The 24,319-nt window shown below is 44.8% G+C and overlaps 1 protein-coding gene, 1 long non-coding RNA gene and 2 pseudogenes across 3 annotated transcripts; 3 read left to right on the top strand and 1 right to left on the bottom strand.

Annotated features, from left to right (window-relative positions):
* Positions 1-22,920, top strand: part of LOC121716149 — a 28,693-nt pseudogene extending 5,773 nt beyond the window's left edge.
* On the bottom strand, positions 619-12,478 carry LOC121716152. Of its 2 annotated transcripts, none has more exons than XR_006033780.1 (3): positions 12,441-12,478; positions 972-1,126; positions 619-675 (listed from the first exon to the last, which is right to left on the bottom strand). It is a non-coding gene; the product is annotated as an uncharacterized LOC121716152 (long non-coding RNA). The 2 variants fall into 2 exon arrangements; XR_006033779.1 differs by lacking the exon at positions 619-675 and adding an exon at positions 720-881.
* LOC121716133 (tripartite motif-containing protein 16-like) lies at positions 4,947-12,850 on the top strand. The gene is made up of 6 exons (XM_042102335.1): positions 4,947-5,603; positions 6,657-6,752; positions 9,123-9,356; positions 9,915-10,062; positions 11,209-11,265; positions 11,656-12,850. Exons 1-6 carry the CDS (start codon positions 5,004-5,006, stop codon positions 12,171-12,173), a joined length of 1,653 nt encoding a protein of 550 aa, XP_041958269.1. The 5' UTR covers positions 4,947-5,003; the 3' UTR covers positions 12,174-12,850.
* LOC121714712 lies at positions 15,725-22,490 on the top strand (annotated as a pseudogene).
* Positions 22,921-24,319: the final 1,399 nt, after the last annotated feature.

Genomic DNA, 24,319 nt, shown 5'->3' with positions numbered 1-24,319 from the left:
CTCTTCTCCTCCATCAGACTCCTGTCACTTCACACTGGATCCAAACACAGCACACAGACACCTCCATCTGTCTGAGGGGAACAGGAGGGTGGAGTGGAGAGCTGAGCTCCAGTCATATCCTGATCATCCAGAGAGATTTGATACTTATTATCAGGTGCTGTGTAGAGAGGGTGTGTCTGGACGCTGCTACTGGGAGGTGGAGTGGAGTGGGGTGGTTTTTATAGCAGTCTCATATAAAAGCATCAGCAGGAAAGGACGGGGTAATGAGTGTGTGTTTGGACGTAATGATCAGTCCTGGAGTCTGGAACTCTCCAGCTCCAGCTCCTATTTCAGGCACAATAATGAAGTGACTAAACTCCCTCTAGTGGCCAGCTCCAGAATAGGAGTGTATGTGGATCACAGGGCAGGAACTCTGGCCTTCTACTGTATCTCTGACACAATGACCCTCCTGCACAGAGTCCAGACCACATTCACTCACACACTCTACCCTGGGTTTTATATAGGCACTGGATCATCAGTGAAGTTATTGTGACTCACACCGTATACAGCAGGACAGAAACATGAAGACCCCAGATACAGATAGATGCTGTTATCACACACACACACACACACACACACACACACACACACACACACACACACACACACACACACACACACACACACACACACACACTGTATACAGCAGGACAGAAATATAAAGGCCCCAGATACAGACAGATGCTGTTATCACACACACACACACACACACACACACACACACACACTGTATACAGCAGGACATAAATATAAAGGCCCCAGATACAGATAGATGTTGTTATCACATCCACACACGCGTGCACACACACACACACACACACACACACACACACACACACACACTGTGTATACAGCAGGACAGAAATATAAAGACCGCAGATATAGATAGATGCTGTTATCATATCCACACACACACACACACACATAAACACATCCCATCTCATCAACACACATATAAGCCACCACTCACATGTAAAGATCTGGCAGCTGCCTCTCAGCTGCCTACTATTCTGTGTTCTTGTGGAAAACAAAAGACCAAAACCACTCCCTCATCTCTGGACCCCAGCAGATATTACAGCGTCTGCACCTCTGCTGGAACACACATCAGCACAGCACACACACACTACTGGGTGGGAAATGTGTTGATGAGCCCAGTGTTTCACCCCCTCTGATCCTCTCCCACAATCCACAGACTTCTGAAGTTTCGCCTACAAAAAAGCTACCCTCTTTGCCCATATAAGGAGATTTGGTATCTAGAGATTTTACTAATGTGAAAATAACATTCAATTATAGCACCTGTTAATCTCTTGAGGGGATAATTGGGAATGCAGGTGTTTTGTTCTACACATTTTTGTCCTCTGCCTTCGAGTGGGTACTGTGATCTTCGGTACGCTGAGACAGCACACTTTGATTTTGCTACCCCAGAGCTATCTTGCAATACAACTTGCCATAGAAGTAAATATTTATAAGGTTGTACTCAAGAGATTTAAAAAATATATCTAATGTATGATAAAATATACACCTTATGTTGCAACACGACTGACTCAATCTCTGTCCAAATATATCAGATATTATGATGGATGTTACATTTGTCCTTTTTGAAAATAAAAAAAAAAACTCACGTGATCACTACTGTTGACGGGGTCATGTAATATGTACATATTTCATGTTTGTGAGTCACGTAATCAGTTCAATAATCCATGTTTGTTTATCAATCCTTCTAAAGTTGTTTCCATGATGTGGGAGAGTGTGTCTGTCAGTCTGAAACTAGGATCAGATCAGTCCTGGAGTCTGGCCCTCTCTTAGCCTAGAAATCTAGACACGCCCCTAGTGGCAGCAAATTACATTTACTGCCAGGGCTAGTCTAGCAACTCTCCGTTGGCTTGTGAGCTCCAGAAATCGAAACTCAATCAGGCCAATGAAATCGTGTATAGAGTCGTTAGGTGGGCTTAACATAATGATTGATGGCAGAGTTGCAACGGCTTGAATTCCCTGCTACTTGAAAACAAATAAGATGGATGTTGCTGTTGGCGAACAGTGTGACACGAGTTAAGCTTTTATTAAGTTGGCAAACGTTTGAACTAGCCAACTAGCTCCGCTGGTGGGAAACGCATGGGACTCATAGCGCTGCCGCTGTCCTATTGCGTGCAGAGGGAATTTGAAAGACAACTGATTATCCCGCCCCTCGGACTGAGTACTGCGAACGGTGAGTGTCCCGACCCTACATTTTAATGTGGCTCTGGCTCGTCGGGCTAGTTCTAACCTTAACCCGTGAGGTGAGGTCAGATCAGTCCTGGAGTCTGGCCCTCTCTGGTTCTGGATCGTCATTCAGGCACAGTAATGAAGAGACACAACTCCCTCTAGTGGCCAGCTCCAAAATAGGAGTGTGTGTGGGTCACAGGGCAGGAACTCAGCATCTCTGACACAATGACCCTTCTGCACAGAGTCCAGACCACATTCACACACACACTCTACCCTGGGTAATGGATAGCTCCTAGATTAGCAGTGAAGTTATTGTGATCTGGGTTCCACCTTTGGAACAGATCATCAGCTAAATGTGTGACACCTACAGAAGTGATATGAATATTTCTGCAAGCACCCGTAAACATCAGATCAAATAAAACATCAAACAAGTGGAGCTATACCCCAGGTCTCTCCCTCTCTGTCCTCTCACACACACACACACACACACAGTACCTCTGTTCTCTCATATTAATGGTTGTGTAAATGAGGTGTGAGTTCAGTACTTGATCACCACACAGTGTGTTGGTCTCCAGCCATTATTATCCTCTGTCCCCCTGACCTTTGACCTTTGTTGAGTTTGTTATGGTGAAAGTAGTAAAAGCTCAGGAGGCCGACGTGTCCCAACCTTGCAAACACCGCTGAAATGTCCCAACCTTGCAAACACCGCTGAAAAGTCCCAACCTTGCAAACACCGCTGAAATGTCCCAACCTTGCAAACACCGCTGAAAAGTCCCAACCTTGCAAACACCGCTGAAATGTCCCAACCTTGCAAACACCGCTGAAATGTCCCAACCTTGCAAACACCGCTGAAATGTCCCAACCTTGCAAACACCGCTGAAATGTCCCAACCTTGCAAACACCGCTGAAAAGAGCCCTTTTTGAAAGGGGAGAAGTAAAGGAAGCAGCGAAACCTGCAGCTGCCAGCCTCCCCCCCCCCCTCCCCTCCCTCTCTCCCCCCCCCTCTCTCTCTCTCCCCCCCCCTCCCTCTCTCCCCCCCCCCCTCCCCTCTCTCTCTCTCCCCCCCTCCCTCTCTCCCCCCCCCCCTCCCCCCTCTCTCTCTCCCCCCCCCCCCCCCTCCCTCCCTCTCTCTCTCCCCCCCCCTCCCTCTCTCTCTCTCTGTCATCATATGCCCAAACTTTTACTGTAAGGACATTTTCAAAAGTATCTTGCCAAAATTATAACGAAACTCACTGAATATCCTAGTTTAATATTTATTCAAATTTCTTTCATCTATGGAAGCAATAAGTAATATGTACTAAGCAATAATGTCTAATCTCCAAATAAATATTGTGCACCTCCTTTGGTGTCCACTGTCGGAGTCTCCCCAGCCATCTGCACACCTGGAAGGCGGGTCTGGAGGCAGGCGAGGGTCAGCGTGCTGTGGAAGGCGGGTCTGGAGGCAGGTGAGGGTCAGCGTGCTGTGGAAGGCAAGTCTGGAGGCAGGTGAGGGTCAGCGTGCTGTGGAAGGCAAGTCTGGAGGCAGGTGAGGGTCAGCGTGCTGTGGAAGGCGGGTCTGGAGGCAGGTGAGGGTCAGCGTGCTGTGGAAGGCAAGTCTGGAGGCAGGTGAGGGTCAGCGTGCTGTGGAAGGCAAGTCTGGAGGCAGGTGAGGGTCAGCGTGCTGTGGAAGGCAAGTCTGGAGGCAGGTGAGGGTCAGCGTGCTGTGGAAGGCAAGTCTGGAGGCAGGTGAGGGTCAGCGTGCTGTGGAAGGCAAGTCTGGAGGCAGGTGAGGGTCAGCGTGCTGTGGAAGGCAAGTCTGGAGGCAGGTGAGGGTCAGCGTGCTGTGGAAGACCGCGCTTACCACCTCCACGGCTTTGCTCATCCTGTGTGACCACACCCTAACACAGATCAGCACTCGGGCTATTGCTTGGCAGGAAGCAGGTGACCAAAACCACCACCACCATAGCCAGGGAGGTGAGGGTCCTCTCCAGTGCTGCTGTGGAGATGCTATGGTGACTCACACGAGTCAATGTTGCACACACATTTACCTGTCTCCAGGGCACTGAGCTGAGATGCTCACTTTATGGTTCAAGGACACCAGGAAGAGGAAGACGTCACCAAACCTCCAGTCTATTCCGGAGAGGTAGTAGCCAACACGTAACCATAGCACCACCACCACACTGGAGAGGAAGGAGGTCAGCCAGGGCCAGGTTGAAGAGGAGAGCATGGATCTGCTCTTTCAGGTCCTCATGTCCCAGAGGGCCAGGCAGTTAGATTTCAAATCAGCACCACACAATATCTCCACTAGATGGCAGCATTACTCTTCATAGTCATTGAATTAATGGCATTGTGTAGTAGCCTATCCATGCATTTTGAATGAGGACATTCTGAATTGTTTGCTTTATTTTACAGTGTTTAAGGTTACGAAATGCAATTCAATACTTTGACAGTTTGGAAGTTTCTCAGTCAATTTCATCATACATGGAAACTGGTGCTTCTTCATGACCAGTAAACGAGGTTGTTTTACTCTTAGGTTGGAGCAATCACCTAATAATGGTAATAACCCATATTAATTGGTCATATCAGCCATGCAGAATTATCTGCCAATCTTTGTCAATCACAAATGTGTTTTGGCCATGATCTTGCATTGACACAACCCTACATTACATCCACGGAAGTCTTTCAAGCGTAGGCGGGTCTACACCGATTTCAGAGGAAACGAAACTTAAAGGAGAGAGTGGCTTCGGAGGTTCGAAGTGTTTGTTGTGTTGTGCTCGGGAAGAATGGCAGAGGCGATTTCAATTAACCAGGAGGACCTTTTTATCTGTCCGATTTGTTTGGATCTACTGAAGGATCCAGTGTCTCTTAACTGTGGACACAATTACTGCACGGGCTGCATTAAGGGCTGCTGGGATCAGGAAGATCAGAAGGGAGTTTACAGCTGCCCACAATGCAGACAGACTTTCACTCCAAGACCTGTGTTGAACAAAAATAACGTTTTTGCTGAGGTTGTGGAACAGTTTAGGAAGATCAGAAATCAAGGTAGGCCTACTGCTTCTCCTCAGTGTTTTGCTGGACCTGGAGATGTGGAGTGTGACAGCTGCTGCATCGGGAGAAAACTAAAAGCGGTCAAGTCCTGCCTGGTGTGTTTGTTGTCGTACTGTGAGACTCATCTCCAGCGCCATGATGAACTCTTCTCAGGGAAAGGACACAACGTGGTTGATGTCACAGGTCAGCTACAGGACAAGATCTGCGCTCAACACCAGAGGCTCCTGGAGGTATTCTGTCGCACGGATCAGAGTTGCGTCTTTTTGCGATGTCTGGTAGATGAACACAAAGGCCATGACACGGTCTCTGCTGCAGCTGAGAGATCGGAGAAACAGGTAAGCACCGGGAGGGAGTTCAGGTGCAGATATCTTTAGTGCGACTGCTCCACACCATGGAGAGTGCATCCCTTACAAAAAATATATAATAATAAACAATTCCTGCAAAATGCAGTTAGATAGGCTATGCAATGCATTATACAAGAAATGCTTCTTATAACATATTTAAACAAACAGGATTAAATTATAATGATGGCTTCTTTTTTCGAAGGTCTTGATGTGAAACGGCATAATCTTCAGGTTGATTTATTGGTTGGTTGGTTAATTGCCAGGTTGAATGAAGTTGTTAAAAAGCAGACAAAAAGCTATCCTCACCTTGAAATGCATATGCTGTGCCTAATTCACAAGAGCCAGAAGGACCCAGCACTGACAGGGGGCCACTGGAGAACACTTGTATATTATTAAGTACGCTAAATTACCTAGTCAAAAATATACATTTCACCCCTCCATATGGTTCAGTCTTGCATGCTACTTTGCATTTCTATTTTGAGTTGAATATAACCTGTGTAAGTATTCTTTATGCCTTTAGAGTACACTAAAATCACCAGTCATCATTTAAGGGGTTATTTTTCAAATGTTCTTTTGTGGGCAAAATTATTTTCTATAATAGGGCCCATACTTTCTAGTGGTAGTTGTTTTGTTTTTATCACATCTCTATGTCCAGATAGGGACAGCACAGTTTGTGTTGTTTCTAACACATTCATTTTAAGAGTGTAGTTATACACATTGCATCAAATTATATTCATAAATGTTTCTTTCAGAAGCAGAGCTACACAGAATAGTGTGCTGAACTTTATTACTGATCCCATCTGCTCCTTTGTGCCAAGTAAAGATTAACACAGTCGGGGTCATGACTGAATATGTGGTATCTCTCCTAAGTCCCAATAAAGACACTATTTGCTCAGTGGTTTCCACAGATTCTACAAACAAACAGGCTTCTTTATGACTAAATTTATGAATCAAAGTTTCATGTGAGGATTAAATTACTATTGAATATACAGTGTAAGCACTATGTAGTAATGTGTAGTCTGGTATTGTCACTGTGTCATTTAGAAGGAGATGGAGGAGACCAAGAGGAAACTCCAGCAGAGACTCCAGGAGAGAGAGAAGGAGCTGCTGGAGCTGAGGAAGGCTGTGGAGACTCTCAAGGTGAGTACTGAGAAAACTGTAGACCCTTTTAACTGCATAAACAAACAGGTGCGCTCCTTAGGCATTTCTTGTGCCACAGTTAACAACACAGACAAACACAAATGTAGTACTGACCAGAGTAGAGGACAGCAGCTGGCTGCCAGGGCAGATGCTCATCTAACGGTAGCCAGTTGGTACGTAGCTGTGCAGTGTGTAAACCTCCCTCCCAACACCTTAAGAGACGCGCTAGGGGGTCTCCAACCTTTTTTGGGAATGAGAGCTACCTCAAGGACCCGATATGGAGGGCTACTCATTTGAAACAAACAGACCCTCACCCCTTATTTTGCGAGGGTGATCCTCCTAAATAATAGCCATATGTGATTTTTACATTTATAATAAGCCTTTAGATATTAAACAACTGTACAGTATTTTCATATGATTCTTAAATACTTCAATATCAATATGCAACACTACTAACATTTTTGTTCAGTTTTTTTCATTTCAAAGTTTCATGGGGAATCTAATCTTACATTTTTTAGCATTAGATAAGATAATATAAGATAAGGTAAGAAGCTTTATTGTCATTGCACATAAGATACAATACAATTTCATTTGGCAGCAATCCCTCAGCTATGATAAATAAATAAATATGTATAAAAATATGTATAAAATCAGTAACAACAACAACAGGTTAAAGTGCAGATAAGATTGCAGTATGTTCATGGTTCAGCAGTCCCTTCACTGCCATGGGAAAGAAGCTGTGTTTGAGTTTGTTTGTGCGGGCTTGTATTACACTGAGTCTGCCAGATGGGAGTCTGGTGAAGAGAGTGACCTGGGTGAGCGGGATCACTCTGTATTTTTGTGGCCCGTTGGAGGAGACGGCTCGAGTAGACCTCATCCAGGTTTGGGAGTGGGGATCCAACGATCCACTGAGCCATCTTGGTGACTTTGTTCAATCTTCTCCTCTCTGCTGCAGTGCAGCTGGCATACCACACTGTGCATCAAACAGTAAGGACACTCTCTATTGTGCAGTGGTAGAAGTTCCTCAGCAAAGGTGGAGGGAGTTTGCTTCTCCTCAGCGTTCTTAGGAAGAAGAGACACTGCTGGGCTTTTTTGATGATGTGGGTGGTGTTCACAGTCTAGCTTACTATTAAGAATTCAGAGGCTGTTTAAGTTCTGATTTCAGTGGACAATTCGGTTGGAACATTACAATAGCAATCACCAACACCACCCTAACTTATGAAGACGCCTTTTATACAGTTTTTTACCGTATTGCACATCTGAAATCTCTCCGTGATTAAGACAAAAAAACATTTTGCTTTTTGCCAGTTAATGCACAGTCCTATTGCATGGTATGCATGCACAAGATTTTCAGCGCTATTGCTACACCAGTAGGCTGTGGAGGAGAAACGGCCCGTGAGCTAAAGCAATTGTTTTTCAGTCATTGAACGATCATGCACGAACCGTATGGGATGAACACGGAATAGCCGCAGAACTTTTGAAAAGATATGCTTCCATTGGCTACACCAGACGAGAAAACCTTTTTTCTCTTACTGCGTGTGAGCAGCATGTATGTGCTCCGCTTCCATTGTTGTTTAAAGATTAAAGCTAAAATTTAACCCAGCTACAATTTGTAAGGTACCGAACCCTGGAGGACTCATTGGAAGATATTTTTTGGTATATATCCAGAAAACGTACTCATTTTACTAAATTGTGCGCTCATTTTACTAAATTGTGCACACGTTTTACTAAATTTTGCGTACATTTTACTATTGTGTTCTCAATTTAGTAAGTCGTGCACACGCGGCCACAGTGTTGGATAGCTAGAGCCTACGGGTTTTAGCTAGTGATGGGCAAATGAAGCTTTGGTGAACCACTGAACCACAGCAGTGTGAACCTAGCGACACTAGCTATAAAGCAAAAAGATGGCCGCCACACATACATTTTCAACATAAAAGTCCTTAGCAAACCAATATTTTTGGTTACATATACTGGTTTGGGTAAGGACTTTTATGTTGAAAAATCTACATGTGGAAGCCATATTGGATTTTTTCATTAGTGTTGCTAGCTTCACACTGCTGTGGTTTAGTGGTTCACCAAAGCTTCATTTGCCCATCACTAGTTTTAGTTCACTTGCTAGCGTGCTCAACTCCCATTCTGAGGTGCTGCAAGTTGCAGGTTCAAGTCAGTACGAGTGCAGGACTGAGCCGTGTGGTCAACACAACGCAGGTTACACTCAGTCATGGCTCTCATCCAGTCAGCCAAAGAGGAGTCTGCAAAACTGAGTCACCTTCCAGTTCCTCTGTGCCACACTGTGGGTAACAGGCTGTGTGGAGGAGCTGAGTGAGGGCTGCTTTAGATGGACCCTCCTCTTTGTGTGTCTCCTAACAGAGCTCTGCACAGACAGCAGTGGAGGACAGTGAGAGGATCTTTACTGAGATGATCCGCTCCATTGAGAGAAGGCGCTCTGAGGTGACAGAGCTGATCAGAGCTCAGGAGAAGGCTGAGGTGAGTTGGTCTGAAGGACTCCTGAAGAAACTGGAGCAGGAGATTGCTGAACTGAAGAGGAGAGATGCTGAACTGAAGCAGCTTTCACACACAGAGGATCACATCCATTTCCTTAAGGTAACTGTAGTGTAGATAGATTTTTTGCAAGTGTTTAATTTCCAACATCATACAACCCTTGTTGGAATATACTAATTAAATTGACATACAGTATACAACATAAAGTGTCTGTTTTCAGTTGAATGTTCTTGCACTCAGTGCCAAAGCTCTGCAATATTGCATTCAGTGCCAAGGTACAATATACAACCTCAGATATGCATTAGATCAGGGGCTGTATTGAAGACATCCTTAAGCTCCCCTGCGCACGACCTGGGATGTTGTCTGGACCTGTTGCCTAGTGAATAGGTCTTAGTGAGTTAGGAGTCCTCTTGACTTCTTTTAAGCTGTCCCAGACTTAGGTGCTACTTTTAGGTCTAAAATGCTTCGTGAATTACTTTTAGTGAAAAAAATTAGGAGTCCTAAAGTTAGGAGTGACACGCCCATTATTTTTAGGAGTTGCTCCTAAATTCGCCACTTAGGAGCTACTTTTAGCCTTAAAATTCTTTGTGAATACGGCCCCAGATATAATTATGTTCCTATCCATTCATCTCTCTCTCTCTCTCTCTCTCTCATTTGTAGCATTTTCAGTCAGTCAGCCCTTCAGATTTATCCAGCACCTCTGTCAGCCAAAGCTGGTCTTTTGAGGCTGTGAAGAAATCTGTCTCCTCACTGAAGGGGCAGCTGGAGGATTTCTTTAAGCAGGAAGTCATGAAGATCTCTGCAGCAGGTTTGTTATATAGACATTCATTAGAAAAGGAGAAGAGGTCACATAATATGATAATCTTTGGAGAAAAGTGTCTGCTAAATACCATAATCATAAAATAATGAAATGTATGCAAATTGCAGCCTTTTCTCTTTTTCTGATATAGGTTATTAGTTGTTACAGGTATATGAGTTGTTCAGTCCAGCACTCTAAGAAACTATACAAATAATTAATTGAAGCCTGCTCCTATACCTGTGCATAGTGATATTCATTTATGTTGGTCATGGCTAACGGTGTGACGATTCATTAATTAGGTAAAGTGACTGATATGTGCACGTTGTGAGCACAACACAATGATGGGAGAGATACGGAGTAAGTTCCACAAGGTTTACAATTTATTAAGTCCAAAAGGTCTCAAAACAAGCAGGGTCGACCGAACGGCCTTCAAACAAAGGCACCTGATGCGACCGGATCAGCAAGCCGTACCAAGCGCCTGGTGCTCTGCTGCTCTCTCTGCCTGCAGAGGGGAGGATCTCCAGCGGATCTGAAGCCATGACCTGTGCAGCGGTGCACCTAATTGGGCTGATTGGCTCCAATCACACCTGTATGGGACATAAGGCAGAACAGAGAAGCCATGGCCTGGGGGAAAGGACAAAGCCATGGCCTGGGAGAAAGGACAAAGCCACGGCCTGGGGGAAAGGACAAAGCGAGCGGGCCGTGACTTACAAATGATTACTTGTATTTGTGCCCAGCTGGTTTTGGTCATTCAATGTGTAATATATACCAACTTAATTGACCCATTTGCTCAGCAGTTTGTTGGGTTAAGGAATTGATTCAAATGGTTCCATTACATTAAAATGAATCATCATTTAGCTGACGCTCTTATCCAGAGAGACTCCCAGTGAACTAACTACAGGAACTACTGAAGCAACTTGGGGTTAGGTGCCCTGCTCAGAGGCACAATGGTGGCAGCCCCTGGGATCAAACTCACAACCTTTAGCTGTTCCATTTGGAAGCTCCCGAACCACTAGACCAGCAGCCCCCACATCTGAAGGTCTTCTGAACCTGCTCTTCCCGTCCTGATGAAGATCAGTGCTGCTTGAATGAGTGCATCTCCATCTTCACTTTGGTTCAAGTTTGGTTAGTTATAATGCATTTCTTCTTTCTCAGTGTCTGATGTCCAGGCTGTTTTTACTGAGCCAGTAACCAGAGAAGAGTTCTTAAAGTGTAAGTTGATCTGGTCTACAAACACTGAGACAAACATGTACACACACATTCATTCAAGTATTTGTGGAAACACACACACACACACACACACAGGCAGTGAAACACACTCACCTGTACACTTGCACACAACCATTCATACAAAAATGTACAGAATCACACACACACACACACACACGCACGCATACACTAAAACATAAATACACTTCTTTTAATACATTTGAATACAAGCAGTGAAATTCACTCATGTTTATACTTACATACAGCCATTCACACAAAAATGAACATAATTACACACACACACGCATGCACACACGCACGCACGCACGCACGCACGCACACACACCTAATTAAAATACAAATCTAACTTTGTCCTCTCTTCTCCCTCATCAGACTCCTGTCACTTCACACTGGATCCCAACACAGCATACAGAAACCTCCATCTGTCTGAGGGGAACAGAAGAGTGGAGTGGAGAGATGAGCTCCAGTCATATCCTGATCATCCAGAGAGATTTGATGGGTGGGAACAGGTGCTGTGTAGAGAGGGTGTGTCTGGACGCTGCTACTGGGAGGTGGAGTGGAGAGGGCAGTGGGGTTATATAGCAGTCTCATATAAAAGCATCAGCAGGAAAGGAGTGGGTGCTGCGTGTTTGTTTGGATATAATGATCAGTCCTGGAGGTTGGATCTCACCAGCTCCACCTCCTCTTTCAAGCACAATACTAAAGAGACTAAACTCCCTCTAGTGGCCAGCTCCAGAATAGGAGTGTATGTGGATCACAGGGCAGGAACTCTGGCCTTCTACTGTATCTCTGACACAATGACCCTCCTGCACAGAGTCCAGACCACATTCACTCACACACTTTACCCTGGGTTCTTTATATTTACTGGATCTTCAGTGAAGCTGATGTGACCCACCCTGTATACAGCAGAACAGAAATGCAAAGACCCCAGATACAGATAGATGCTGTTATCACATCCACACACACACACACACACACACACACACACGTACCCATAAACACATCCCATCTCATCAGCACACAGATAAGCCACCACTCACATGTAAAGATCTGGCTGCTGCCTCTCAGCTGCCTGCTATTCTGTGTTCTTGGGGAAAACAAAAGACCAAAACCACTCCCTCATCTTTGGACCCCAGCAGATATTACAGCATCTGCACCTCTGGACCTCTGCTGGAACACACATCTGCACACTACACACACACTACTGGGTGGGAAATGTGTTGATGAGCCCAGTGTTTCACCCCCTCTGATCCTCTCCCACAATCCATCTCCTCTCCCTCCTGCTCCCCCTAACCCTCCTTCCCCTCCCCCAGGTTTTCAGGCCTTTAGTCCCTCTGTGATTGGACACGTGTCTGATGGAAGGTCGAAAGTGAAGTTTATTAAGTTGAGTAGAAGTAAATATTCATTGGGTTGTGCTCAAGAGATTAAAAAAATATATCTGATGTATGATAAAATATACACTTCTTGTTGCAACACGACTGAATCTGTCCAAATTTACCAGATTATGGTGGAAGTCACATTTACAGTTTCTTTTTTAATAAAAAAAACACACATGATCACTACTGTTCACTGAGTCACGTAATCAATTCAATAATCCATGTTTGTTTAATAATAATAATAATAATAATAATAATAATAATAAATTTTATTTAAAGAGCGCCTTTCAGGACACCCAAGGTCGCTTTACAGATAAAACAAATAGAAGAGAAAAAAAAAAAAATATATATATATATATATCAAAAAAGGAGAAAAATATATATAGTCCATTTAGCCATATCACAGTCCATAGGCTAGTCTGAAGAGATACGTTTTCAGTTCCTTTTTAAACTGGGCAGTGGATTCACACTGCCTGATGTTGTTTGGAAGTGAGTTCCATAGCTTTGGGACTGTGTGGGAGAACGCTCTCTCTCCCTGCTGCTGAGGTTCATCAATCCTTCTAAAGTTGTTTGTTATCAATAATAACATGTCAGTGTGAAACCTGGCTGCAGAGGCAGTGGGCTTCTCTGGAAAGTGAATATCAAGAGCTCTGGATGCCCTGTCAACGACCTCCTCCAACAGATGGGGCAGCTCGTCCCCTGTGGGGCTGACTGCACAGGGCTGCGCACAAGGTAGCCCCTCTCCTTCAAACGAGAGAACAGTCTCAACCTCCTCCTCCACAACAGCGAGGACTCCCCGCGCACCCTGGCTACTCTTCCCATCTTCCTCGCTGGCCCATCGGAAACAGGAGAACCCGCACGTTTAGAAGAGAAAAAAACAACAACGGGCCTCCCTGGTGTGTACAGGCATAAGAAGACAATTCATGCACAACTGGGGGGTGTCCCTCGCCAAAATTGCATGTTGATGGCCCAAACACACAACACACACCTATCATGGCCATCCTCCATAGGCATAGAAATGCCACAACCAAGGCATTTGTGGCCCTGATGGTGCTCCATATTGGAAGCAGGGCCAGCGGAAAGACGCTCCGTTTACAGCCACAGACGCACGTGAATAGGGAAGATGCCAAAGCCACCTGTGTGCTACGAGCTAAAACTGGCTAGCGCAGTACACGGGCTGTTCCTGAGTGCGCTAGCGGGCAGCAGCACGGGCAATACAGTGCAGGAACGAGGCATCTACCGACACAGCGGCAGCCGCACCTATACTTACCTGTAGACACGTGTCACGCCGAAACTAATCAGCCGTGACAACGAGAAACGTGACGTCAGGAGCCAGCTGGAGTACAGCTCACTAGTTCCACTGACGAGGTCTCTGGCCGTACAAAAACAGGCTCAGGAATCACCGCTGCAATTCTCACTAACCGGAGCACGAAGTTGGGCAATCCGAGAGATGACGAGGAAGCTAGCTGGAATGGAGTTCACCCACCTCGACCGACCGGAGCCTGCGCCGTTCAGTGGGGAGTCGCACTCGGTGCGTAAGCCGTGGGTTACTCGCGCAATACACCGACAGGACTGGCACAGCCTTTGCTAGCAGCCAGGAACCGAGCGAGGACACTGGGTATGACTGAGTAAGTTGTAATTTGTAATGGTGCCGCGACACTCGCCACCTCCGAACTTCAGACAAACAAACTTTGGCGAGGGCTTCTGCGGATAGACTCCCGCGAGCCCGCAGTGTCACACCACCGAGAGCCGGACACCGGCTTGAGAAGCTGGAACGGAAAGTTCACTCGTTTACAGCTGACCAAAGCCAGCCAAGCAAGGATTCCCGAACAACGCGTGAGCCACGGGTTACGTGTCGTGCACAATACGCTAGCGAGGGATTTGACCACCTTCAAGCCAAGAAGGAGGATGAAAAAGCTACAACAATCCAGGGGCTGCCCATAGACAGACGCCCAGTCCAAGACTGACGCATTTATCCAAAGCCACTTACAGCAATAATATAACATTGAATTGCTTCTTATGGTCCCCTGGCCTGTGCATTTGAATCGTTTCCTAAAAAAGAAAGTCCTGTTCTATGCACAGATGCGCTGAAACAATTGTTCTTGCCTAAATCACCACTTTTACAGTGATCCAGGAAGTCATTTTTCCCTTTAAAGGGCATTTTCCAAGGTGTACATCCGGACATGTTAATGACACTTCTGTTCAGATTTATGGAGTTGCCTGCCTCACATCCATAAGTAGCTCCATTTTTTTGATGCATCAGAATGTGTTCATACAACAAAATGTACATAATCAAATGCGTCTCAGACCACCTGGGCAAGTGGTTTGAGTGATTGAATCACAGTGTGTCTTGGTCCTTTGCGGCTGGGGTGGTTTGATTCCCAAACCCGCCACTGCAAGTGTGTGTCGCTTTGGATAAAAGAGTCTGCTGAATATCAGGCAACTTTATCTTTGGTCCTTGTTTATGCTTGTATTAAGCACTGTCCACTTATGATGAGATGGCCAAACACACATTTTAAAAATGAAAACAAAGTATAAGGTCCTTTTTTCTTGTAAGTGACTGGCTCACATGTTTTTTTTAATTAAATACCAGTATAACCAAGTGGAAAAACTGATAAATTGGCAGATTACACAAAATTTGAGGATCTGTATGACAACCGACTCAAAGGACTCAAGCCCAAGTCAAAGGCTGAATCTTTTGTAAATCTGAGATTGTTTACTGACTCCACATATTGTAAAAAATAAATAGCTGAAGCATTGCTGGTGGATTGTTATGGTAACAGCCATCTCAGGCATGCGGAAAGACTAGTTTAGATCACGACTCCTATAGTCAAGCACTTCTGAGCAAAATACCAACTAAATTTGCAATAACATGAGATATTGGAGCAGGATGGTTATATCACCTTAAGCCACGTTTTTGGGCCCCTGGTCCAGCATGGGACCCCCACTACAAGGCCTTTGGGCCCCTGGTCCAGCATGGGACCCCCACTACAAGGCCTTTGGGCCACTGATGTCAATGTTCATGTGGGGTTTATGTTCGCTCAGTGGACCATTTGGACTCTTAGAGACTGAAGAGGAAATGGAAACCTTGAATACAAAAACAATCTGTGAACAGATGAACCTGGAAAGACCAGTTAACATACTTCAAGCCCATGGACACACCCAGCCAGGTCAGGCATTCTAAAAAGGCTGTTTGGATTTATCTTATAATAGCATACAGAATGATCACAGTGTGTTCCAGCCACTTTAATGCTAATCTAATCCCACCCCTTTAGATAAAGTTGCTGTCACTCCTCCTTATCCATGTGGCAGCCACTCCTTCTGATGATAATACAGGAAACCAAAAGTGACCTTTCACACTGCTGTCTCCTCTCCTGCTGTGTGTGATCGGGACGAAACATGGCGCACGCTTCAGCCAAAAGACAGGAGTCTTTCACTTGTCCAGTTTGTCTGGATCTGCTAAAGGATCCAGTCGCCATTCCATGTGGACACACGTATTGTTTGGGCTGCATTAAAGGCTGCTGGGATCAGGAGGATGGTAAAGGCATCTACAGCTGCCCCCAGTGCAGACAGACATATAGGCCAAGACCTGCACTCAGTAAAAACACTCTGATTGCTGAGATGGTGGAGGACTTCAGGAAGACTGGACTCCAGGCTACTACTTCTGCTAAGTATTCTGCTGGACCCAAAAATGTGGAGTGTGACGTCTGCACTGGGAGAAAACTCAAAGCTGTGAAGTCCTGTCTGGACTGTCTGTTGTCTTACTGTGAAAGTCACCTCAAAGTTCACAATGATGTGAATCCAGGTAGAAAACATTCAGTGGTTGATGCCACAGGCCAGCTGCAGGAGAGGATCTGCTCACGTCATAAGAAGGTGCTTGAAATATTTTGTCGTACCGATCAGAGTTGTATCTGCTATCTGTGCACGATGGACGAACATAAAGGCCATGACACAATCACATCTGCTGCAGAATGGGAAAACAAACAGGTGAGTCTTATTTTATTTGAAAGGGGTGATACTCATATAATGTGTTTGAATAACTGCAAGAACATTCTTCTTCTTAAAGTCTACTGATTTTCTACAGAGTCTCTTTCTCAGTAGAGAAGACATGAACCAGGAAATCATAGCAGGTGCGAAGTGCAAATCTGTCAAACATTGACATGGCACCATGAGTGAAATATGATACAGTACAAAAGGTCCAATGTCTTCTCAGCCTCTGAGCCAGCTTGACTTGTGATTAATGCATGATGTCAGAGCTCCTACACGCACTGTTCTCAGATGCTCTCTGCTGCAGTAACTGTTCAAATGCACTTCCTGTTAATCAGATGCACTATGTATTTTTTTAATGTACTTCACTTTGTAAACTATGTTTTTAGTATTGCCCATTTTTGCTTTTGTTCATGCAAAGCACACTGAATAATTCCGGTGTATTAAATATGCAATATAAATGAACTTGCCTCAAATATGTCTGCCTTTTTATCAACAGAAGCAGTTGGGGCAGACCCAGAGAAGATTCCAGCAGAGAATCCAGGAGAGAGAGAAGGAGCTGCAGGAGTTGAGGAAGGCTGTGGAGACTCTCAAGGTGAGAACTGACCAAAGGAAAGATAACACTGACACCATGAAACACTTTCAGCTTCACCTCCCTCTGTGTGTCTCCTGCCCTCCTCTTTGTGTGTCTCGTATCAGAGCTCTGCACAGACAGCAGTGGAGGACAGTGAGAGGATCTTTACTGAGATGATCTGCTCCATTGAGAGAAGGCGCTCTGAGGTGAAAGAGCTGATCAGAGCTCAGGAGAAGGCTGAGGTGAGTCGGGCTGAAGGACTCCTGAAGCAACTGGAGCAGGAGATTGCTGAGCTGAAGAGGAGAGATGCTGAGCTGGAGCAGCTTTCACACACAGAGGACCACATCCATTTCCTGAAGGTAACATTGACCTGTCCTCTTGAAACTGAAACTAAATGTAAAAAATATGTTTATTTAGTAAATACCTTCCTGTGCAAAATATGTCATGCTCATATTAACAGTGTGTAATAAAATCTGTATGTGTGCGGTATGATGTGTGATAAATATGAAAAATACATTGTATTGCTTTACATCCAATAAGACTGGTAGCTTTATTTGTAATCTAGACTGCTTCTGAAGATCAGTCCATGGATCCCTTTAACGTGTTGTGTTACTGCTTATTCCATAAATCCCTAAAACCCACAGGTGTACAGTACCTCAAACAGTTTCTGTGAATTTAATTTAGAATCTGGACCCTTCCTGGTTTTCAACTAAATGAGCCAGTAACCAAATTAGGTAATTAGAACTGCTGCATCATCATTCTGGTTTAGCTGCTCTTTGACGGGACTGTCTAGTCTGCTGGTGGCCCCTCCCTGGGCTCAAGGCCAATTAAGGAAAAGGCCTTTTTACCCAGCAGCTGTGTTAGTGTCATGTTATGCTGTAGGGGCACTGTAGAGGTGGTCAGTACAGTACGCCCTCCCTGATGCCAACCCTTACTAAAAACAACAGCTTGTGTCATGGCCTCTCTACCCAGGCCATGTCTTCTTCATGGTGTTTTGATAAAGATACTACAGCACACACACTTACTGTAAACACACTAATGCATAATTACACACACACTAAACCAACTGAACCCACTATGTCTGCAGTCTTCTCACCTTGTGTGTGTTTCTGTCTGCAGAATGTTGTGTCAGCCACTGGTGCTCCTTGGTGTACAGTTTCAACCAGCATGACCTTCAGCCAAAGTTTCTCTTTTGAGGCTGTGAAGGAATCTGTCTCTGCAGTGAAGAAGCAGCTGGAGGAGAAACTAAGTGGCATCTTCAAGCAGGAAGTAGCCAAGATATCTGCAGCAGGTTGGGCAATCTAGAATTGACACAACAATGAACTACTTTTACAAAACACTGTTATGTCTGAATTGTTATGGATAGATTTTGACTGTATTATCTGTGTCTCTCAACAGTGGCGCATATCCAGATCATCCAGTCTTTACAATGTGAGTTACATGCCATGTACATGCCCTTCTACAGCTGAAACAAAACATCCTTTCAGAGATAACAGGCCTGTTACAGATACTAAAAGGAAACATTTTCCCAAAAAGTGGAGTACAGATGAAGATAATATATGCAAAGCAAGATGTGTGTTGGTTTGTTCTGTAGATCCTGGGTGAATGAGTGTCTCTGTGTTGGTTCCCAGATACTGATCCTGAACTCCCAGTCAGAAGAACAAACAGTAAGGAGAATCTGCCACCATACAGTAAGTTGTTACATTTGGGGTCTAATAAAGGAATGATAGTTTCACTGAATCTAGATTAGACCTTATAGATTAAGGGTAAACATGCGGTAAGAGGCATGAGAGTAAGGGCTGTGTTTTGCACACCAGCGCATGGCGTAAAACTCGTTTTCCACCCACGCAAAGTTTAATTCGGTATTTTGCACGTTTATTTTTTAAACATTGCGTCCAGGGGTGTGGCAATTAACAACCTAGGGAGGGGCCTGGCGCATTGCGCTTTTGTACACCTGGTCAGAAGTCTATGGCGAGTTGTTTATATGTTATTTTAAGAGTGCATGTCAACAGTCATATTGGCAGGTGCACCATCCTTCTATCCATGAACACACACCAACGCACGTCCATGCAAAGCATTACAAATTGCACGATTACAATGGGAAACATAATTAGAATAAAGATATTATGAAATACTGTACATCTCATGATGATGAGTAGTTATTCACCATCATTTGCAAATTGGTAATGACGGTTAAAAGTGATTAGGGGAGAGGCGAGAGACACGTATGGAGCACAGCTGAAGACGCACTGTCACGAGATATAAGCAACTCCTCTGCAGGATAAATGTTGTTTTATTCAGTCATTTGAGCAATATTAGGGTAAGTGTTGCTTTTTCCAGCCTATGTTTTCGATGGTAACCCATTGTCAGTCAATAGTGAAAGTAACTGCATATAACTGTCTTCGTTGACTGACACCTTGGTGAAGTTAGTTTCACTTTGCCAATGAGTTCAAATAATAGACTAGTGCAAATGCGTGAAGACTATGCTAGGTTTTAGTAAAGCATGGTTTAAGAATGACTATTCCATGCGGTCTCGCAAGCAGCCTCCTTCAAATGCGCCGTTGAATGGCAAAATACCGATGCATTTATTTAATATATCGCGCTTTGCGCCGTTAAAGGGAATGACAGATGTCATTCTCATTGGTTTAAATGATGTTACGCCCCAAACACATTACACATACGCCCCATTTTGCCTGAAGAAGACCCAGCAGGGTTGAAACGTTGCATTAAATAATTGGGAGTCAAAAGCAGTGTTGCGGACATTATATTTTTTCAATTACGCCCCAAACACACCCATATGACTGATTAAAAAACCTAGGAACACCTTGTTGCGCCATGCGCTTCACGTTTGATAACGAAACCCCTCCCAATGTGGATTGGACATCCTACTAAATTTGAATAGACTTTTGACGAGTGACGATGCACTTTAGAATGTTATGATAGGGCCCTAGATCTTTGAATTTATATATAACAACAGATAAAGGCAGAAGCTGATGGAGATCAGAGGTAGAGTTAGAATTCAGCTTTAACAAACAGTCACCTTAAAGTTGACTCCAAACCAGTAGATTACAACCATTACTTCTGATTACTGGAGATGTCTTGTGCTAATGAACTGATTGAGATGGGTTAGAACTGAAGGTCCTCTAAACATGCCCTTGATAGATACCTAATGAAGATGAGGGACTCTTCAGTGAGTGCATCTCCATATACAGCAGGCTACTTGTCAGTGGGGGGTTGGAGGCCTTTGACTTACTTATTATATAGATAATCATAGAAAATGAGAAAAGGTCACATAAAATAAGGAAGTGTATGCAAAGTGCATCCTTTTCTGTTATAGGTTGTTATAAGTTGTTACAGGTACAGTATATGAGTTGTTCAGTCCAGCACTCTGGGAAACTATATTAATTGGTTGAAACCTGCTACTATACCTGTGCATAGTGATATTCATGCCGTCATGTTGGTCATGGCTAACGGTGTGACGATTCATTAATTAGGCGAAGTGACTGTTATGCGCACGTTATGAGCACAACACAATGATGGGAGAGACACAGAGTAAGTTCCACAAGGTTTACAATTTATTAAGTCCAAAAGGTCTCAAAACAAGCAGGGTCGACCGAACGGCCTTCAAACAAAGGCACCTGATGCGACCGGATCAGCAAGCCGTACCAAGCGCCTGGTGCTCTGCTGCTCTCTCTGCCTGCAGAGGGGAGGATCTCCAGCGGATCTGAAGCCATGACCTGTGCAGCGGTGCACCTAATTGGGCTGATTGGCTCCAATCACACCTGTATGGGACATAAGGCAGAACAGAGAAGCCATGGCCTGGGGGAAAGGACTGGTTTTGGTCATTCAATGTGTAATATATACCAACTTAATTGACCCATTTGCTCAGCAGTTTGTTGGGTTAAGGAATTGATTCAAATGGTTCCATTACATTAAAATGAATCATCATTTAGCTGACGCTCTTATCCAGAGAGACTCCCAGTGAACTAACTACAGGAACTACTGAAGCAACTTGGGGTTAGGTGCCCTGCTCAGAGGCACAATGGTGGCAGCCCCTGGGATCAAACTCACAACCTTTAGCTGTTCCATTTGGAAGCTCCCGAACCACTAGACCAGCAGCCCCCACATCTGAAGGTCTTCTGAACCTGCTCTTCCCGTCCTGATGAAGATCAGTGCTGCTTGAATGAGTGCATCTCCATCTTCACTTTGGTTCAAGTTTGGTTAGTTATAATGCATTTCTTCTTTCTCAGTGTCTGATGTCCAGGCTGTTTTTACTGAGCCAGTAACCAGAGAAGAGTCCTTAAAGTGTAAGTTGATCTGGTCTACAAACACTGAGACAAACATGTACACACACAGTCATTCATTCAAGTATTTGTGGAAACACACACACACACACACACACACACAGGCAGTGAAACACACTCACCTGTACACTTGCACACAACCATTCATACAAAAATGTACAGAATCACACACACACACACACACACACACACGCATACACTAAAACATAAATACACTTCTTTTAATACATTTGAATACAAGCAGTGAAATTCACTCATGTTTATACTTACATACAGCCATTCACACAAAAATGTACATAATTACACACACACGCATGCACACACGCACGCACGCACGCACGCACACACACCTAATTAAAATACAAATCTAATTTTGTCCTCTCTTCTCCCTCATCAGACTCCTGTCACTTCACACTGGATCCCAACACAGCATACAGAAACCTCCATCTGTCTGAGGGGAACAGAAGAGTGGAGTGGAGAGATGGGCTCCAGTCATATGCTGATCATCCAGAGAGATTTGATGGGAAGTATCAGGTGCTGTGTAGAGAGGGTGTGTCTGGACGCTGCTACTGGGAGGTGGAGTGGAGAGGGCAGCGGGGTTATATAGCAGTCTCATATAAAAGCATCAGCAGGAAAGGAGTGGGTGCTGCGTGTTTGTTTGGATATAATGATCAGTCCTGGAGGTTGGATCTCACCAGCTCCACCTCCTCTTTCAAGCACAATAGTAAAGAGACTAAACTCCCTCTAGTGGCCAGTTCCAGAATAGGAGTGTATGTGGATCACAGGGCAGGAACTCTGGCCTTCTACTGTATCTCTGACACAATGACCCTCCTGCACAGAGTCCAGACCACATTCACTCACACACTTTACCCTGGGTTCTTTATATCTACTGGATCTTCAGTGAAGCTGTTGTGACCCACCCTGTATACAGCAGAACAGAAATGCAAAGACCCCAGATACAGATAGATGCTGTTATCACATCCCCCCACACACACACACACACACACACACACACACACACACGTACCCATAAACACATCCCATCTCATCAGCACACAGATAAGCCACCACTCACATGTAAAGATATGGCTGCTGCCTCTCAGCTGCCCGCTATTCTGTGTTCTTGGTGAAAACAAAAGACCAAAACCACTCCCTCATCTTTGGACCCCAGCAGATATTACAGCATCTGCACCTCTGGACCTCTGCTGGAACACACATCTGCACACTACACACACACTACTGGGTGGGAAATGTGTTGATGAGCCCAGTGTTTCACCCCCTCTGATCCTCTCCCACAATCCATCTCCTCTCCCTCCTGCTCCCCCTAACCCTCCTTCCCCTCCCCCAGGTTTTCAGGCCTTTAGTCCCTCTGTGATTGGACACGTGTCTGATGGAAGGTCGAAAGTGAAGTTTATTAAGTTGAGTAGAAGTAAATATTCATGGGGTTGTGCTCAAGAGATTAAAAAAATATATCTGATGTATGATAAAATATACACTTCTTGTTGCAACACAACTGAATCTGTCCAAATTTACCAGATTATGGTGGAAGTCACATTTACAGTTTCTTTTTTAATAAAAAAAACACACATGATCACTACTGTTCACTGAGTCACGTAATCAATTCAATAATCCATGTTTGTTTAATAATAATAATAATAATAATAATAATAATAATAATACATTTTATTTAAAGAGCGCCTTTCAGGACACCCAAGGTCGCTTTACAGATAAAACAAATAGAAGAGAAAAAAAAAAATATATATATATATATCAAAAAAGGAGAAAAATATATATAGTCCATTTAGCCATATCACAGTCCATAGGCTAGTCTGAAGAGATACATTTTCAGTTCCTTTTTAAACTGGGCAGTGGATTCACACTGCCTGATGTTGTTTGGAAGTGAGTTCCATAGCTTTGGGGCTGTGTGGGAGAACGCTCTCTCTCCCTGCTGCTGAGGTTCATCAATCCTTCTAAAGTTGTTTGTTATCAATAATAACATGTCAGTGTGAAACCTGGCTGCAGAGGCAGTGGGCTTCTCTGGAAAGTGAATATCAAGAGCTCTGGATGCCCTGCCAACGACCTCCTCCAACAGATGGGGCAGCTCGTCCCCTGTGGGGCTGACTGCACAGGGCTGCGCACAAGGTAGCCCCTCTCCTTCAAACGAGAGAACAGTCTCAACCTCCTCCTCCACAACAGCGAGGACTCCCCGCGCACCCTGGCTACTCTTCCCATCTTCCTCGCTGGCCCATCGGAAACAGGAGAACCCGCACGTTTAGAAGAGAAAAAAACAACAACGGGCCTCCCTGGTGTGTACAGGCATAAGAAGACAATTCATGCACAACTGGGGGGTGTCCCTCGCCAAAATTGCATGTTGACGGCCCAAACACAACACACACCTATCATGGCCATCCTCCATAGGCATAGAAATGCCACAACCAAGGCATTTGTGGCCCTGATGGTGCTCCATATTGGAAGCGGGGCCAGCGGAAAGACGCTCCGTTTACAGCCACAGACGCACGTGAATAGGGAAGAGGCCAAAGCCACCTGTGTGCTACGAGCTAAAACTGGCTAGCGCAGTACACGGGCTGTTCCTGAGTGCGCTAGCGGGCAGCAGCACGGGCAATATAGTGCAAGAACGAGGCATCTACCGACACAGCGGCAGCCGCACCTATACTTACCTGTAGACACGTGTCACGCCGAAACTAATCAGCCGTGACAACGAGAAACGTGACGTCAGGAGCCAGCTGGAGTACAGCTCACTAGTTCCACTGACTCTGGCCGTACAAAAACAGGCT

Source organism: Alosa sapidissima, chromosome 8 (genome assembly GCF_018492685.1).
Source record: "Alosa sapidissima isolate fAloSap1 chromosome 8, fAloSap1.pri, whole genome shotgun sequence".
NCBI lineage: Eukaryota > Metazoa > Chordata > Actinopteri > Clupeiformes > Clupeidae > Alosa > Alosa sapidissima.
This window is presented reverse-complemented; position numbering and strand designations above follow the sequence as displayed.

Bases quoted from the DNA above. Each gene is read 5' to 3' on its own strand.
- LOC121716133 (XM_042102335.1), top strand. From the start codon at position 5,004: ATGGCAGAGGCGATTTCAATTAACCAGGAGGACCTTTTTATCTGTCCG. The intron at 10,063-11,208 runs GTTTGTTATATA...CTTCTTTCTCAG, and splicing joins CATGAAGATCTCTGCAGCAG to TGTCTGATGTCCAGGCTGTT. The intron at 11,266-11,655 runs GTAAGTTGATCT...CTCCCTCATCAG, and splicing joins CAGAGAAGAGTTCTTAAAGT to ACTCCTGTCACTTCACACTG.